The sequence below is a fragment of the Ranitomeya variabilis genome, chromosome 4 (genome assembly GCF_051348905.1).
Source record: "Ranitomeya variabilis isolate aRanVar5 chromosome 4, aRanVar5.hap1, whole genome shotgun sequence".
In the NCBI taxonomy this organism is placed as follows: Eukaryota; Metazoa; Chordata; class Amphibia; order Anura; family Dendrobatidae; genus Ranitomeya; species Ranitomeya variabilis.
The window spans coordinates 642,073,618-642,092,288 of NC_135235.1; the positions used below are offsets into that span (position 1 = coordinate 642,073,618).

The 18,671-nt window shown below is 46.5% G+C and overlaps 1 protein-coding gene across 1 annotated transcript in view; it reads right to left on the minus strand.

Annotated features, from left to right (window-relative positions):
- The window catches only part of LOC143768164 (uncharacterized), a 121,334-nt gene extending 105,583 nt beyond the window's left edge, over positions 1–15,751 (minus strand). The window contains exon 1 of the mRNA XM_077256853.1: positions 15,694–15,751. Within this exon, the coding sequence (XP_077112968.1) occupies positions 15,694–15,720 (27 nt within the window). The 5' untranslated portion in view covers positions 15,721–15,751. The remainder of the gene's footprint in view (positions 1–15,693) is intronic.
- Positions 15,752–18,671: the final 2,920 nt, after the last annotated feature.

Consider the following 18,671-nt stretch of genomic DNA (forward strand, 5'->3'; position numbering starts at 1 on the left):
CTATCTAGTAAGTGGACCTCTCTTTTCTAAATCTACTTTCATACTGTGTATGTCTTTTCCTCTTAATTCACCGTTATTACATGTGGGGGGCTGCTATCATCTTTTGGGGTATTTCCCTAGAGGTAAGCCAGGTCTGTTTCTTCCTCTACCAGGCGTAGTTAGTTCTCCGGCTGGCGCGTGGCATATAGGAAGCCGTAGGTATGCTCCCTGGCTACTGTTAGTTGTGTGGTAGATTTAGCTCACGGTCAACTCGAGTTTCCATCACCCGAGAGCTCGTTCGTTACTTATGTGTTTTTTACATTCCCTTGCCATTGGGAACCATGACACAGACCTATATGGTCTCCTCCGGATTCCTTTCAGTCTGTCTCATGCAAGAAAAGCTAAGTCCGTTTTGTATAATTTGGATCGTTTGCATTTTTCAGTGTCTTTGTCCAGCTTGCTTAATATTTGATTTTCTGGCTCGCTGGAAGCTCTAGGGGGCTGATATTCTCCCTCCGCACCGTCAGTCGGTGTGGGGGATCTTGAATGTTCAGCATGGATGTTTTTGTAGGGTTTTCTGCTGACCGCATAGTCCACTATCTATTTTCTGTCTATCTAGACTAGTGGGCCTCACTTTGCTGAATCTAGTTCATCTCTACGTTTGTGTTTTCCTCTTGCCTCACCGTTATTATTTGTTGGGGGCTTTCTATATCTTTGGGGTTTAATTTCTCTGGAGGCAAGTGGTCTTATTTTCCCTCTAGGGGTAGTCAGTTCTCCGGCTGGCTCGAGACGTCTAGAACCAACGTAGGCACGTTCACCGGCTGCTTCTAGTTGTGTGTGTTAGGATCAGGTATGCGGTTAGCCCAGTTTCCACCTCCCTAGAGCAGTATTTATGTTTTTGCTATCTTGCCGGAATATCAGAGATCCTCTACCACTGGGATCATAACAGTATGCCAGGCCAAAAGAAAATGTTTATTGCATCGCAGAAGCGGGATTAAAAAGAAGTTCTGAGTTTTTTTTTTTTTTTTTTGTTGCTGCAGTTTGCCTAGCTTCTACCATCCCCTTTTTCTCTGAGTGGCTGGAACTCTGCTGCAGATATGAATGTCCCGACTCTGACTTCTAGTGTGGATCAGCTTGCTGCTAGGGTGCAAAGCATTCAGGATTTTGTTATCCATAGCCCTATGTCTGAACCAAAAATACCTATTCCTGAGCCGTTTTTTGGAGATAGATCTAAGTTCCTGAATTTTAGGAATAATTGCAAATTGTTTCTGTCTCTGAAACCTCGTTCCTCTGGTGATTCCGCTCAGCAAGTTAAGATTGTTATTTCCTTCTTGCGCGGCGACCCTCAAGATTGGGCCTTCTCTCTGGCGCCAGGAGATCCTGCATTGGTGAATGTTGATGCGTTTTTCCTGACACTTGGTTTGCTTTATGAGGAGCCTAATCTTGAAAAACAGGCTGAAAAGATGTTGCTGGCTATCTCTCAGGGTCAGGATGAAGCTGAGGTATATTGTCAAAAATTTCGGAAATGGTCCGTGCTTACTCAATGGAATGAGTGTGCACTGGCCGCAAATTTCAGAAATGGTCTTTCTGAAGCCATTAAAGATGTGATGGTGGGGTTTCCTATCCCTACAGGTCTGAATGATTCAATGGCTCTGGCCATTCAAATTGATCGACGTTTGCGGGAGCGCAAATCTGTTAATCCTTTGGCGGTGCTGTCTGAACGGTCACCTGATTCTATGCAATGTGACAGAATTTTGACCAGAGCCGAGCGACAAAATCATAGACGTCAAAATGGGTTGTGTGTCTACTGTGGTGATTCAACACATGTTATCTCAGCATGCTCTAAACGCTTAAAAAAAATTGTTAATCCTGTCGCCATTGGTACTTTTCAGCCTAAGTTTCTTTTGTCTGTGACTTTAATTTGTTCATTATCTTCTTACTCAGTTATGGCTTTTGTGGATTCTGGTGCTGCTTTAAGTCTGATGGATTTGTCGTTTGCCAAGCGCTGCGGTTTTGTCCTGGAGCCTTTGGAAAATCCTATTCCTCTTAGAGGAATTGATTCTACGCCATTGGCAGAGAATAAACCTCAGTATTGGACGCAAGTGACCATGTGCATGACTCCTGTACATCAGGAGGTGATTCGTTTTCTGGTACTGCATAAAATGCATGATGTTGTCGTTTTGGGTCTGCCATGGTTACAGGCCCATAATCCAGTTTTAGATTGGAAAGCTATGACTGTGTCTAGTTGGGGGTGTCAGGGGATTCATGGCGATTCTCCATTGGTGTCTATTGCTTCTTCTACTCCTTCTGAGATCCCTGAGTTTTTGTCAGACTTTCAGGATGTATTTAATGAGGCCAGGTCCAGTGCCCTTCCTCCTCATAGGGACTGTGATTGTGCTATAGATTTGATTCCTGGTAGTAAGTTTCCTAAGGGACGACTCTTTAATTTATCTGTGCCAGAGCATGCCGCGATGCGGAGTTATATAAAGGAGTCTTTGGAGAAGGGACATATTCGCCCATCCTCTTCTCCTCTTGGTGCAGGATTCCTTTTTGTGGGCAAGAAAGACGGGTCTTTGAGACCTTGTATAGATTATCGTCTTCTGAATAAGATCACGGTTAAATTTCAGTATCCTTTGCCATTGTTGTCTGATTTGTTTGCTCGGATTAAGGGATCCAGTTGGTTCACCAAGATAGATCTTCGTGGTGCGTATAACCTTGTGCGCATAAAGCAGGGAGATGAATGGAAAACGGCATTTAATACGCCCGAGGGTCATTTTGAGTACCTGGTGATGCCTTTTGGATTATCGAATGCCCCTTCTGTGTTTCAGTCCTTCATGCATGACATCTTCCGGAAATATCTGGATAAATTTATGATTATTTATCTGGATGATATTTTGTTTTTTTCTGATGATTGGGAGTCCCATGTGAACCAGGTCAGGATGGTGTTTCAGGTTCTGCGGGAGAATGCTCTATTTGTGAAGGGCTCAAAATGTATCTTTGGGGTACAGAAGGTTTCTTTTTTGGGTTTTATTTTTTCCCCTTCTACTGTGGAGATGGACCCAGTCAAGGTTCGTGCCATTCATGACTGGACTCAGCCCACGTCTGTTAAGAGCCTGCAGAAGTTTTTGGGCTTTGCTAATTTTTACCGTCGTTTTATCGCTAATTTTTCCAGCGTGGTTAAACCTTTGACGGATATGACCAAGAAGGGTTCTGATGTTGCTAATTGGTCTCCTGCGGCCGTGGAGGCCTTTAGGGAGCTGAAGCGTCGGTTTACTTCAGCGCCAGTCTTGTGCCAGCCGGATGTCTCTCTTCCCTTCCAGGTTGAAGTTGATGCTTCTGAGATTGGTGCAGGGGCTGTTTTGTCGCAAAAAAGTTCTGATGGCTCCTTGATGAAGCCATGCGCCTTCTTTTCAAGAAAATTTTCGCCTACTGAGCGGAACTATGATGTTGGTAATCGGGAGTTGTTGGCTATGAAGTGGGCATTTGAGGAGTGGCGACATTGGCTCGAGGGAGCTAGACATCGTGTGGTGGTCTTGACTGATCATAAAAATCTGATTTACCTCGAGTCTGCCAAGCGCCTGAATCCTAGACAGGCTCGTTGGTCGTTGTTTTTCTCCCGTTTTGACTTTGTGGTCTCGTACCTGCCTGGTTCGAAGAACGTGAAGGCTGATGCACTTTCTAGGAGTTTTGTGCCTGACTCTCCGGGAGTCTCGGAGCCGGCTGGTATTCTCAGAGAGGGAGTGATTTTGTCTGCCATTTCCCCAGATTTGCGACGAGTGCTGCAGAAATTTCAGGCTGATAGGCCTGATCGTTGCCCACCAGAGAGACTGTTTGTCCCTGACAGATGGACCAGCAGAGTTATTTCTGAGGTTCATTCTTCAGTGTTGGCGGGACATCCTGGGATTTTCGGTACCAGAGATTTGGTGGCTAGGTCCTTTTGGTGGCCTTCCTTGTCGCGGGATGTGCGTTCTTTTGTGCAGTCCTGTGGGATTTGTGCTCGGGCTAAGCCTTGCTGTTCTCGTGCCAGCGGGTTGCTTTTGCCCTTGCCTATCCCGAAGAGGCCTTGGACGCACATTTCCATGGATTTCATTTCGGATCTTCCGGTATCTCGGAAGATGTCTGTCATCTGGGTGGTGTGCGATCGTTTTTCTAAAATGGTCCATTTGGTGCCCTTGCCTAAGTTGCCTTCCTCCTCTGATTTGGTCCCTTTGTTCTTCCAGAATGTGGTTCATTTGCACGGCATCCCTGAGAATATTGTGTCTGACAGAGGATCCCAGTTTGTGTCCAGATTCTGGCGATCCTTTTGTGCTAAGATGGGTATTGATTTGTCTTTTTCGTCGGCTTTTCATCCTCAGACTAATGGCCAGACTGAGCGAACTAATCAGACGTTGGAGACTTATTTGAGAGGTTTTGTTTCTGCTGATCAGGACGACTGGGTTACCTTTTTGCCACTGGCCGAGTTTGCCCTTAATAATCGGGCTAGTTCTGCCACTTTGGTTTCACCCTTTTTCTGCAACTCTGGTTTTCATCCTTGTTTCTCCTCGGGCCAGGTTGAACCTTCTGACTGTCCTGGGGTTGATTCTGTGGTGGATAGGTTGCAGCGGATTTGGAACCATGTGGTGGACAATTTGAAATTGTCACAGGACAGGGCCCAGCGTTTTGCCGACCGCCGCCGCGGTGTGGGTCCCCGACTTCGTGTTGGGGATTTGGTTTGGTTGTCTTCTCGGCATGTTCCTTTGAAAGTCTCCTCTCCTAAGTTCAAGCCTCGCTTTATCGGTCCTTATAAGATTTTGGAAATCCTTAACCCGGTGTCTTTTCGCTTGGACCTTCCAGCGTCATTTGCTATTCATAATGTGTTCCATAGGTCCTTGTTGCGGCGGTACGTGGTGCCTATGGTTCCTGCTGTTGAGCCTCCTGCCCCGGTTTTGGTTGAGGGCGAGTTGGAGTACGTGGTGGAGAAGATTCTGGATTCTCGTATCTCTAGACGGAAACTCCAGTATTTAGTTAAGTGGAAAGGCTATGGTCAGGAGGATAATTCCTGGGTTGTCGCCTCTGATGTTCATGCGGCTGATTTGGTTCATGCCTTTCACGCTGCTCATCCTGATTGCCCTGGGGGTCTTGGTGAGGGTTCGGTGACCCCTCCTCAAGGAGGGGGTACTGTTGTGAACTGTGTTTCTGGGCTCCCTCTGGTGGTCACTAATGGTATTGTGTTAGGCATGTCTTGTTGCAGGCCTGAGCTCCAGCTGTGTCGTTAAGCAGCGGGTGTTCCCTATTTAAGTCTCCTCCGGACTCAGTCTCTTGCCTGGCATCGTTGTATCCAGACCTATATGGTCTCCTCCGGATTCCTTTCAGTCTGTCTCATGCAAGAAAAGCTAAGTCCGTTTTGTATAATTTGGATCGTTTGCATTTTTCAGTGTCTTTGTCCAGCTTGCTTAATATTTGATTTTCTGGCTCGCTGGAAGCTCTAGGGGGCTGATATTCTCCCTCCGCACTGTCAGTCGGTGTGGGGGTTCTTGAATGTTCAGCATGGATGTTTTTGTAGGGTTTTCTGCTGACCGCATAGTCCACTATCTATTTTCTGTCTATCTAGACTAGTGGGCCTCACTTTGCTGAATCTAGTTCATCTCTACGTTTGTGTTTTCCTCTTGCCTCACCGTTATTATTTGTTGGGGGCTTTCTATATCTTTGGGGTTCAATTTCTCTGGAGGCAAGTGAGGTCTTATTTTCCCTCTAGGGGTAGTCAGTTCTCCGGCTGGCTCGAGACGTCTAGAACCAACGTAGGCACGTTCACCGGCTGCTTCTAGTTGTGTGTGTTAGGATCAGGTATGCGGTTAGCCCAGTTTCCACCTCCCTAGAGCAGTATTTATGTTTTTGCTATCTTGCCGGAATATCAGAGATCCTCTACCACTGGGATCATAACACGGGACCAGGTGACCTACACTCGCCATCGGAGTGCGCAAGGCTGGTGCGCTCGGAATGTTAAGCGATGCGAGCCTGCGGTAGCGCCACCCGCTGTCCTGACTACGACTAACTCTGAATTGACAAATCCTATTACTACCACCACTGTGTGCATTATTGCCGCTACTGAACTTGCTACCAAAACTGACATTCGAATCCAGACCCCTGGTGACCTGGCCACACCTGAGAAATGAACCAATGACACTGACACAGCATCAGACGAGAACACGGAACCGAAGCTTCCCCAGTCAGGAAGTGTTCCCTACCAACTGATGCCTTGCAACCTACTATGAGGATGAACCTCGGAAACCTGAGTATGTATATAGTTATTTTAAAACTTTTCCTGTTGTTTTGCTGCTAAACCCGTCTAGGGTTACTTCTTAAAGGGATCCCTTTGTTGACCTGGGATCCCTATTGTTTCCAGTTTGCACAAGTTCATCATTGTTCTAAAAGACTGCCGAATCATGGACGGTGAATGGTTCACAAACTGTCGCTGTATATAGTTTGCACCTTCTTAAAGGTGCTCCCTACTGGTTTTACACAAAGAAGAGCTTTTTGAAGAGACTGTTCCCGATTTCAGCGTGGAAATTCTTGCTTTGAACAGACTTGCAAATTGGTGATTTGCACTACCTCAAAAGAGACTTGGTTCCCCCTTAAAGGGAATGTTAATCTGTTGCACTTAGCCTAGAACATGATAATGTTGCCTTAAATAGCTAGATAGTAATAATGTTTTATATAGTGATAGTATGTAGTTAGTAAAGATAGTGATAAGGAATAGAAGTGTTGATAATGTTCTTTAAATAAAATTGAAGTTAAAGTAATTGCTAGGTTTCATAGAATTAGACTAAAGGCAGAATGCAGTAGGCCCGGAGGGGTAGACAGATAGTCCTGCATATGTGAAAGTAAAAGAGAAAAATAAAGAAAATGTTGATTTATACTGTAGAGTTTTATAGCATGCCTTTAGTGGGTACACGCCCTTAAAGGAAAAGTTTGCACTTAGTAGATAGTAGATAGCATACCCGTATGGGTTATAACAGTTATTTATAGTTAATTAATAAGTGTTATTTAAAATTTTAAGCACAATGTAAATATGTTCTTGTTTGTAACGTTCAAGTGTCCTCACCTCCCATGAAGGGAAGCACTGTTATATTTAATTGTTTACAGCATTCCAAAAATTTTGTATGTCTTTTGCTAACATGTATTGTTGTTCTTCTTTTCCCAGTCCGGGAGTGCTGGATTTAACAGGGGGGGGGAGTGCAGCGCCCCAGAGTCCTGGTCGTTGCAGTATTGTCGCTCTTCCACCAGGGGGAGTGATGGTGTCATGATCCCGGTCGGAGTTTGCCATTTTTCCCCTGCTCCGGCCTGGTCATGGTGGGGTTAAATATTCCTGCCTCTCTTTGATTTGGGAGTGGCTATTTATTTGTTCTCTTGCTGGCAGTTTGTGTCAGTGATAGTTTTGGGCTTGCTGAGACTGCTACCTGTGATACCCCTGTGTTCCTTTTGCCTCTGACCTCCCTTACTTGTACCTGCCCTGTCTCCTGTACCCAACCTAGGCTGACTCTTGTGTGTATCCCCTCCGTTTGTGACCCGGCTAAGACTCTGACTTAGTCTCCTGCTTCCCGTTTTTGTTACCACACGTCTGTCTGGCTTTTTGACCCTTTGGCTTACTCTGACTCCGTTCTCTGTCTCACGTCTTTGGTACCTTTGCTCCTGGTTGGTTCGGACCCTCGGCTTGTTTATTGACCACGGTTTCTGTTTTCCCCTTTAAACAATACGCTTACCGACTGTTACGGACTTGGCTTGTTTTGACCACTCTCTGTCAGCACCTGGTGGCGCAGTGCAGCTTGCACTGGGCTGCGGTGTGGTAAGTGTGACCTCTTTTTCTGTCACCCAGTCTCCTTCATGGAGTCTGCACATACCTGCATTGCTGCAGCATGATAGATGGTACGTCTGATGGCACTAAAGGAGTTCACCTGACCAGGTATCACAGTCACACACTACACTTCACACTCTGGCCACCAGGGGGAGCAAACGGTCCTATCTATTAGGCCACTCCTCACACTCTGGTAAAACTGGGGGTTGGATAGGAAGTGAGGGAGAAAGCTGTCTGGGTGGGACCCAGGAAAGACCTGTCAGGCAGACAGGGAGAAAAGGAGGAACATCTGAGCTGCAGACAGAGGTCCCTGTCAGGAGTGGGATCCTGGCAGAGACTTAGCAAGAGATAGAACGTTACGGAGCTGCACCTGCACCTGATTGCGGCAGCATCCTAAGAAAGGACAAGAAGCGGAGTATATTGTGGAGAATGTTGTGAAATTGGATTTTGGGCTCCCCCGGTGGCCACTGGTGGAATTGAACTGGTGTGCATCATCCCCTCTGTTCACCTGTTTCCATCAGGATGTGGGAGTCGCTATTTAACCTTGCTCCTCTGTCACTTCCATGCCGGTCAACATTGTAATCAGAAGCCTTTCTGTGCATGTTCCTGCTGCTAGACAACTCCCAGCTAAGTTGGACTTTAGTCCTCGTTTGTTTTTGCATTTTGTTCCAGTTCACTGCTGTAGTTTCGTTTCTGTGTCTGGAAAGCTCTTGTGATCTGAAATTGCCACTCTGATGTTATGAGTTAATACTAGAGTCTTAAAGTAATTTCAGGATGGTATTTTGATAGGGTTTTCAGCTGACCATGAAAGTGCCCTTTCTGTCTTCCTGCTATCTAGTAAGCGGACCTCAATTTTGCTAAACCTATTTTCATACTACGTTTGTCATTTCATCTAAAATCACCGCCAATATATGTGGGGGCCTCTGTCTGCCTATCGGGGAAACTTCTCTAGAGGTGAGCCAGGACTATATTTTCCTCTGCCAGGATTAGTTAGTCCTCCGGCCGGCGCTGGGCGTCTAGGGATAAAAAACGTAGGCAACGCTACCCGGCTACTGTTAGTTGTGCGGCAGGTTTAGTTCATGGTCAGTTTAGTTTCCATCCTTCCAAGAGCTAGTACTTATGTTTGCTGGGCTATGTTCTCTTGCCATTGAGAACCATAACAGTTTGACCGGCCGTAAAAAGGGTTAAATTAATTCACAGAGAAAGGAGAGAAAAGAGAAGTCTGCTGAAGATTTTTTTTTTTTTTTTTCCTCTTCCCTTCAGTTCTGAGTGTGCTTGTAATTGAATCTCTTGCAAGTCTGCCTATATTGCAGCCTTTCTCTCTCTCTCCTTCTAATCCTGGAATGGCTCTGTGTTCACCTGTTTAAAATGGATATTCAGAGTTTAGCTGCAGGTTTGAATAATCTCACCACGAAAGTTCAAAATTTACAAGATTTTGTTGTTCATGTTCCTATATCTGAACCTAGAATTCCTTTGCCTGAATTTTTCTCGGGGAATAGATCTTGCTTTCAAAATTTCAAAAATAATTGCAAGTTGTTTTTGTCCCTGAAATCTCGCTCTGCTGGAGATCCTGCTCAGCAGGTCAGGATTGTGATTTCCTTGCTCCGGGGCGACCCTCAGGATTGGGCTTTTGCATTGGCTCCAGGGGATCCTGCGTTGCTCAATGTGGATGCGTTTTTTCTGGCCTTGGGGTTGCTTTATGAGGAACCTCAGTTAGAGCTTCAGGCGGAAAAGGCCTTGATGTCCCTATCTCAGGGGCGAGACGAAGCTGAAATATACTGCCAGAAATTCCGTAAATGGGCTGTGCTTACTCAGTGGAATGAGTGCGCCCTGGCGGCGAATTTCAGAGAGGGTCTCTCTGATGCCATTAAGGATGTTATGGTGGGGTTCCCTGTGCCTGCGGGTCTGAATGAGTCCATGACAATGGCTATCCAGATCGATAGGCGTCTGCGGGAGCGCAAACCTGTGCACCATTTGGCGGTGTCTACTGAGAAGACGCCAGAGAATATGCAATGTGATAGAATTCTGTCCAGAAGTGAACGGCAGAATTTAAGACGAAAAAATGGGTTGTGCTTCTATTGCGGTGATTCAACTCATGTTATATCAGCATGCTCTAAGCGTACTAAGAAGGGTGCTGATGTTGCTGATTGGTCCCCTGCTGCTGTGGAGGCCTTTCGGGAGCTTAAGCGCCGCTTTTCTTCCGCCCCTGTGTTGCGTCAGCCTGATGTTGCTCTTCCTTTTCAGGTTGAGGTCGACGCTTCTGAAATCGGAGCTGGGGCAGTTTTGTCGCAGAGAAGTTCCGATTGTTCCGTGATGAGACCTTGTGCCTTTTTCTCGCGTAAATTTTCGCCCGCCGAGCGGAATTATGATGTTGGGAATCGGGAGCTTTTGGCCATGAAGTGGGCTTTTGAGGAGTGGCGTCATTGGCTTGAGGGGGCTAGACATCAGGTGGTGGTATTGACTGACCACAAAAATCTAATTTATCTTGAGTCCGCCAGACGCCTGAATCCTAGACAGGCGCGCTGGTCGTTGTTTTTCTCTCGGTTTAATTTTGTGGTGTCCTACCTGCCGGGTTCTAAGAATGTTAAGGCGGATGCCCTTTCTAGGAGTTTTGAGCCTGACTCCCCTGGTAACTCTGAACCTACAGGTATCCTTAAGGATGGAGTGATATTGTCTGCCGTTTCTCCAGACCTGCGGCGGGCCTTGCAGGAGTTTCAGGCGGATAGACCTGATCGTTGCCCACCTGGTAGACTGTTTGTTCCTGATGATTGGACCAGTAAAGTCATTTCTGAGGTTCATTCTTCTGCGTTGACAGGTCATCCTGGAATCTTTGGTACCAGGGATTTGGTGGCAAGGTCCTTCTGGTGGCCTTCCCTGTCTCGAGATGTGCGAGGCTTTGTGCAGTCTTGTGACGTTTGTGCTCGGGCCAAGCCTTGTTGTTCTCGGGCTAGTGGATTGTTGTTGCCCTTGCCTATCCCGAAGAGGCCCTGGACGCACATCTCGATGGATTTTATTTCGGATCTTCCTGTTTCTCAGAAGATGTCTGTCATCTGGGTGGTGTGTGACCGTTTCTCTAAGATGGTCCATTTGGTTCCCCTGCCTAAGTTGCCTTCTTCTTCCGAGTTGGTTCCTCTGTTTTTTCAAAATGTGGTCCGTTTGCATGGTATTCCGGAGAATATCGTTTCTGACAGAGGAACCCAATTCGTGTCTAGATTTTGGCGAGCATTCTGTGCTAGGATGGGCATAGATTTGTCTTTCTCGTCTGCTTTCCATCCTCAGACTAATGGCCAGACCGAGCGGACGAATCAGACCTTGGAGACATATTTGAGGTGTTTTGTGTCTGCAGATCAGGATGATTGGGTTGCTTTTTTGCCTTTAGCGGTTTGCCCTCAATAATCGGGCCAGCTCTGCCACCTTGGTGTCTCCTTTTTTCTGTAATTCGGGGTTTCATCCTCGATTTTCTTCTGGTCAGGTGGAATCTTCGGATTGTCCTGGAGTGGATGCTGTGGTGGAGAGGTTGCATCAGATTTGGGGGCAGGTAGTGGACAATTTGAAGTTGTCCCAGGAGAAGACTCAGCTTTTTGCCAACCGCCGGCGTCGGGTTGGTCCTCGGCTTTGTGTTGGGGACTTGGTGTGGTTGTCTTCTCGTTTTGTCCCTATGAGGGTTTCTTCTCCTAAGTTTAAGCCTCGGTTCATCGGCCCGTACAAGATATTGGAGATTCTTAACCCTGTGTCCTTCCGTTTGGACCTCCCTGCATCTTTTTCTATTCATAATGTTTTTCATCGGTCATTGTTGCGCAGGTATGAGGTACCGGTTGTGCCTTCCGTTGAGCCTCCTGCTCCGGTGTTGGTTGAGGGCGAGTTGGAGTACGTTGTGGAAAAAATCTTGGACTCCCGTGTTTCCAGACGGAAACTCCAGTATCTGGTCAAATGGAAGGGATACGGTCAGGAGGATAATTCTTGGGTGACTGCCTCTGATGTTCATGCCTCCGATCTGGTCCGTGCCTTTCATAGGGCTCATCCTGATCGCCCTGGTGGTTCTGGTGAGGGTTCGGTGCCCCCTCCTTGAGGGGGGGGGTACTGTTGTGAAATTGGATTTTGGGCTCCCCCGGTGGCCACTGGTGGAATTGAACTGGTGTGCATCATCCCCTCTGTTCACCTGTTTCCATCAGGATGTGGGAGTCGCTATTTAACCTTGCTCCTCTGTCACTTCCATGCCGGTCAACATTGTAATCAGAAGCCTTTCTGTGCATGTTCCTGCTGCTAGACAACTCCCAGCTAAGTTGGACTTTAGTCCTCGTTTGTTTTTGCATTTTGTTCCAGTTCACTGCTGTAGTTTCGTTTCTGTGTCTGGAAAGCTCTTGTGATCTGAAATTGCCACTCTGATGTTATGAGTTAATACTAGAGTCTTAAAGTAATTTCAGGATGGTATTTTGATAGGGTTTTCAGCTGACCATGAAAGTGCCCTTTCTGTCTTCCTGCTATCTAGTAAGCGGACCTCAATTTTGCTAAACCTATTTTCATACTACGTTTGTCATTTCATCTAAAATCACCGCCAATATATGTGGGGGCCTCTGTCTGCCTATCGGGGAAACTTCTCTAGAGGTGAGCCAGGACTATATTTTCCTCTGCCAGGATTAGTTAGTCCTCCGGCCGGCGCTGGGCGTCTAGGGATAAAAAACGTAGGCAACGCTACCCGGCTACTGTTAGTTGTGCGGCAGGTTTAGTTCATGGTCAGTTTAGTTTCCATCCTTCCAAGAGCTAGTACTTATGTTTGCTGGGCTATGTTCTCTTGCCATTGAGAACCATAACAGGAGAAGTGAGAAACGAGATCACAGCACAGGAGATAATACCGGGAGGAGTCTTGCCCTAAGACCGGCAACATCCTTCTGAGGCGCGTAGCCGGTGGCCGGAACACCGAGGGAGTAATAGGCTCTACGCATTACTTCAAACAATGGCAGGACAGTTAATTCCAAGTTGGCTGCTCAACCTTTAACCTAATGAAGACAACGGAGGCAAATTGTGGGAGAGGGGCGTCTCTAGGGTCCCTATAAAATAGCTCCAGGCCTACCCCGTCATACGGGTCGTCCTATCCATATCATCTGGGGGATGGAGAGAGAGAATATCAGAAACATACACAACGGTTGTGAGGACTATCCCGTGGTGCTCAGCAGAGAAGTACTGCAACACACAGGCGCTAGTAGGAAGGCTACTGATTTCCACCTGCAAAGGGAACTCTGGATGTGCCTTTGGACCGTCCGGATTCAGCTAACCCTGTTAGCAGTGCTCTGGATTGTGGATGCTGAAGTCTACAGTAAAAGGTAGAGAGACTGCAACCCTGTGTCCTCGTTATTTACTGCGACCTACACCATCACCATCTACCTTACTGGGAAGCCCTGGGGACATGCTTCACCTGTGGGAAGGTATTCCATCTAGCTGCCATAACATCACCCCAGCGGACCCCTAAGCAGCGTCGGTCGCCCTGACCGAATACCACAGGTGGCGTCACGAACACTTGACAAACTACACCTTTTAATTGGGAGCCCCTTAGCAGGGCCACAGTGACATCCCCAGAACCGAGACAGAGGGACCCGGTACCGAGTACCCCACTGCCCTGCGCCTGGGGGCGATCCATTACCACCCATTGGATTAAACTTATTGTAAGGTAAGTTACCATCATCTTTGTAACTTAAGTTACTATATTGTGTTGTAACATAGGCTACCATGGAATGACCCTGTACCATAATCATTATTTGCATGACCAGCTTTTATAGCTCTTAAAGGATAAATGGCCTGCAAACTTGAAAGAGAAAGCATTACAAAATTAGTGATTGAAGAACTTAACCAAAAGGAAGATCTTAAAAAAGACTCTCAAGAGATACTTTGTGTTTCTTAAAATGGATGCCTGCACATGTCACAGAGTGAATTATTTTGCTATCAACGATCCATATGTTTGTGACAACAGAAAAAATGTTACTAAAACGCTGGCAGTTAAATATACTAAAGCTCATCACCGCAGCCAATTTCTTCACACCTTAGCGGAAAAAGTTCTGCAAGATTATAAACTAAAAAAACAACAGGTTCTTGCTATTGTAACTGATAATGCTTCAAACATGATAAGTACAACTAAACTGATGAATGAGAAGAATGAAGGTGAACAGCAGCTAGAAGAACATTTCACATTCAGTATGTTGGAGATGGAAGGCCACAGTCCTGTTCCCATAACAGAGTAACAAAAACAGATATTACTACAGAACAGCAAAATGATTCTTTACAATTAGATGATCTTGTTGAAGCTGCTTCACACCTCTTTCCTATTCATCACATGCGCTGTGTTGTGCACACGCTGCAGCTGGCAATAAGAGATAGTATGCAAGAGGGACATGCTGGAACTCTGATTAGCAAAGTGAGGAAATTGGCTATTGCTGCCAGAACCCCTAAAATTGATTCCATCTCGAAGAGACGTGCTGGAAAAGGCGCAATTGTGGATCAAGCCACTCGGTGGGGCAGCACCTATTTAATAATGAAATAATAATGGTAATTCTGTCTTATCTATGGCATTTTCTGTGCTATGTTGTGCATAAATATGTGATTCTTCAAAATTTCTTTTAGTCTTTGCCTGATGAAGAGACGTATGTAGTCTCGAAATCTTGCAATTAGTTACCATCTTTTCAGTTAGCCATTAAAAGGTATCAACCACTGAGGACTCTCAATTCTAAATATTTTTCACTTAAACATAAACATGAGCCATGTATGAGAGAGACAGTGGTGGAGTCTGTGTCATGGAAATTGAGGAGTCGGAGGTTTGGTTTACCGTCTCCAACAGCCCTGGTAACTGGAACCATGAATTCTGCGGTGAACCAAAAAATCCTGAAGGACAATGTCCAGCCATCTGTCCGTGACCTCAAGCTGAATCGCACTTGGGTTATGCAGCAGGACAATGATCCAAAACATACCAGCAAGTCCATCTCTGAATCTCTTCAGAAAAGCAAAATTAAGACTTTGGAGTGGCCTAATCAAAGTCCTGACCTTAATCTAATTGAGATGCTGTGTCATGATCTTAAAAAGGCGGTTCATGCTCAGAAACCCTCCAATGTGGCTAAATTACAACAATCCTGCAAAGATAAGTGGGACACAAAACCTCCAGAGTGTTGTAAAAGACTCGTTGCCAGTTATCGCAAACAATTGATTGCAGTTGTTGCTGCTAAGGGTGGCCCAACCAGTTATTGGCTTTAGGGGGCAATCACTTTTTCACACAGGGCCCTGTAGGTTTGGATTTCTTTTCCCCTTTCATTTAAAAACTGCAATTTGTGTTTACTTGTGTTATCTTTGCCTAATATTTACATTTGTTTGGTGATCTGAAACATGTAAGTGTGACAAACAAGCAAAAGAATAGGAAATCAGGAAGGGGGCAAACACTTTTTCACACAACTATATCTCCTGATAGTGACAACATGGAGCGGGTGACGGCCATAATGAAGACTCTACAGTAAAGGGGCATTCACATTGCGTTTAGGGATACGCTCGCAACTACTTCTAAGTGTTTGCCCCCAGTAGGCGTACAGTCCTGAAAACGATGCACGGCAGAGCGCACATTCACTCTGCCGGCACCATTAAATTCTACGGCCCCATCGGCACATAAGTCAGAATCCCATTTTGTTGGGGATTCAGACATATGCCCAGAAGGGGCCACCGAGCATATCCCTAAACCCAATGTGAAGGCACCATAACAGAGCAACGAGCGCCGTCAGGAGGGAAGTGACCCAATGTAATCCAATACAGACAGAGACCCGGATATAGCGACACTGACGGGAACACGTTCTGTCTCCTGGAAAGTGGCTAATGTCCCCTGCGCCCAGTAATGGGGAATCTCCAGCACCTACCTCCACCTGCAGAGCCGCACACCACATATATGGCTGTTCTGTGCGCACAGGACCTGGGATGAGGTCACAGGAGGGGAGGAGTCAGGGGTCACATGATCAGGGGCCTCAGTGTATGCAGGACTCTGCTGTGGTGGTTGTCATGGTGCTGGATGAGGGGAAGTTTATGTGTGGGGTCCGGAGGGGTTTACAGGGTGGATGTAGCAGAGCCGTGTGTGTACGAGGTGTACGGAGCGGAGCAGTGTGTTTACGGGGTGTACGGAGCGGAGCGATGTGTGTAAGAAGTGTACGGAGCGAAGCCGTGTGTGTATGGAGAAATGGAGAAGAAAAGACGTTCAAAAAGTCCAATATTGTAGTGGAAAAATAACATCTTTATTATACAAAAGGTATGGGGGAGCCGCAACACATATGAAACACACAAGATAAGGCCGAGGTCACACTATGCGACTTCAATGCAAGAAACTTGCATCAATACCTGGCACTGCCGCCGGCACTCGGGACCGGAGTGTTGCGCTACATGTATTTCTATGCATTGCACAAGTGTGACACTGGCCTAATAGATAAAATTGCTAAAAGACTTGCAGAACCCAAATGGGCAGTGTATTAGGTAGTTCATTCATAAAGATGATAAGGAGTATGAAAGAATACAAACATCCCACAGAATTTAAAATATATCAGATTGCACACTGGGTCAGTGGGACTTAGGGTATGTTTCCACGTTTAGTTTTGCTTCAGGCTTTGGTCAGGATTTTATGCAGGTAAAATCCTGACCAAAACTGCACCTGAGGTCACTGGCAGGTCACCTGCAGTGTACCTGCGTGTTTTGCTCATAGTAGCAACATGCTGCGTTTCGAAAAAACGCACCACGCATGCGTTTTCGTGGCAAAAACGCATGCGTTTTTTAACGCATAGTGGAGTCTGGATTTCATGAAATCCCATCCACTATGCTGTAACATCTGGACGCTGCGTTTTTGACGCTGCGGAAAAACGCAGCGTCAAAAACGCAGGGTTTCCTGAACGTGGAAACATACCCTTAGACTACCGAACTACACGATCCCTGTAGTATGGTGTAGGTAGAAATCTCATACTGCATTGGTTGTATAATCAGGAAAACCTATTCATACATCATTCAAAAGTAAAGTGCAATAATATATACAGAGGTATCGGGACCCGGATCTCAGGGGACTTGCGACTGTTGCTGGTGCTCGTGCTCGGCTTCCTCGCAAAGTTCTGCTGCTGCCTTGTGACATTCGGCTGCAGTCATGAGGGTCTCATAGGACTTGTCTCCTGCCTCAAGTCTTGCTAAGGCAGCTTGCAGGAGGGTATTCAAATCCTGCCTGGCTTGGGGGACAGGCAGGTGGTCAGCAGCCCACTGAGGGACTACCAGCCGGCAACTGGCTCCTTGAGGAAAATGGGCTGGACTCCCCTTCTGCTTGAGCAACATTGTCTTCCACCTCCTCCCCACCGTAGCATTGGCCAACTCCCTGGCTCTGGTGCCACTGGCCATCCTTGAAATCTTTGGCCACTGAAACAGAGCTGCAACCTGATGCAACCACACATCTTGCAGAATTTGCACCTGGACTTTCTAGTGCAGAGCTGATCTTAAGATCCCAGCGGGAAAAAACTACTGCTGGTAGTCATTAGTGTCTGGGAGTATGAGTCCCACACTCACACACTATTACCTCAATCCCACTGTGCTGCCACCACATGTGACAAACCTGCATCTTTCCAACCCACCTGACGTCACTATTACGTCGGAGGGATCACATTGTACAGTCTTTTCACTTGCACCAACGTGACATTCCGCACCCCCTGGGGACATGTAAGGTCGGCATGGCATGTTGAAAAAGCGGGAACGCGAAACGCGCGTCCAGGGGGGCCACACCAGGAGGGGGAACCTATTTCTCAGCCAACTACGAATGGGTAAGCGTAATTGTACACAGCGTGTATCCTACATACCATGACTATATAGCATAGTCACCTGGATTAAGGGGATACCGGTAGGACCTTATATATGATCAGTTGTGGGCTATAGCCTTTAGTGTTATGAGTATATACAAGGCGTATCACTTAGTATGGTTCCCTTTAGGTGTTTGGTAAACCATCATGTCTCCTTTTTGTAACCTCACTATTTGTGCAAAGTGCACTATTTGTACAAAGTGCATACAGCACTGAGTGCAGCATTAGTATTGATGTTGTTTAGGACAAATCAATGAATAAAATTTATACCTTTTATATAAAATTATGGTGTTATGGATATTTTCGCTCCGGTTCTTGTTAATAAATACGGCATGGCATAGTTCTACAGACACCCGCTGTCCACACGGGCCAAGGAAGGCATGGCGAGTGAAACAATATGGCCCAATCAGTCGCTGACATGGCAGCACTCACTCACAACCCTGAGGCCATGTGCACACGTTCAGTATTTTTCGCGTTTTTTCACTATAAAAACGTGATAAAAACGCGAAAAAACCTCAAAAAAAATGCTTACATATGCCTCCCATTATTTTCAGTGTATTCCGCATATCTTGTGTAAATGTTGCATTTTTTTCCGCAAATAAATCGCATTGCGGGAAAAAAAGCAACATGTTCATTAAATTTGCGGAATTGCGGGGATTCCGCACAACTAGGAATGCATTGATTTGCTTACTTTCCGCATGTGGCTATGCCCACCATGCGGGAGGTAAGCAGATCATGTGCGATTGGTACCCAGGGTGGAGGAGAGGAGACTCTCCTCCACGGACTGGGCACCGTAAATTGGTAAAAAAAAGAATTAAAATAAAAAATAGTCATATACTCACCTTCGATGGCCCCCGCAGTCTTCCCGCCTCTCAGGTGCACGCTGCCGCTTTCGTTCCTATATCTGGTGTGTGTGAAGGACCTGCGATGACGTCACGGTCACGTGACCGCGACGTCATCGAAGGTCCTGCACACACCATCTATAGGAACGGACGCCGCTGAGGAGATCGGCTGTCTGCAGA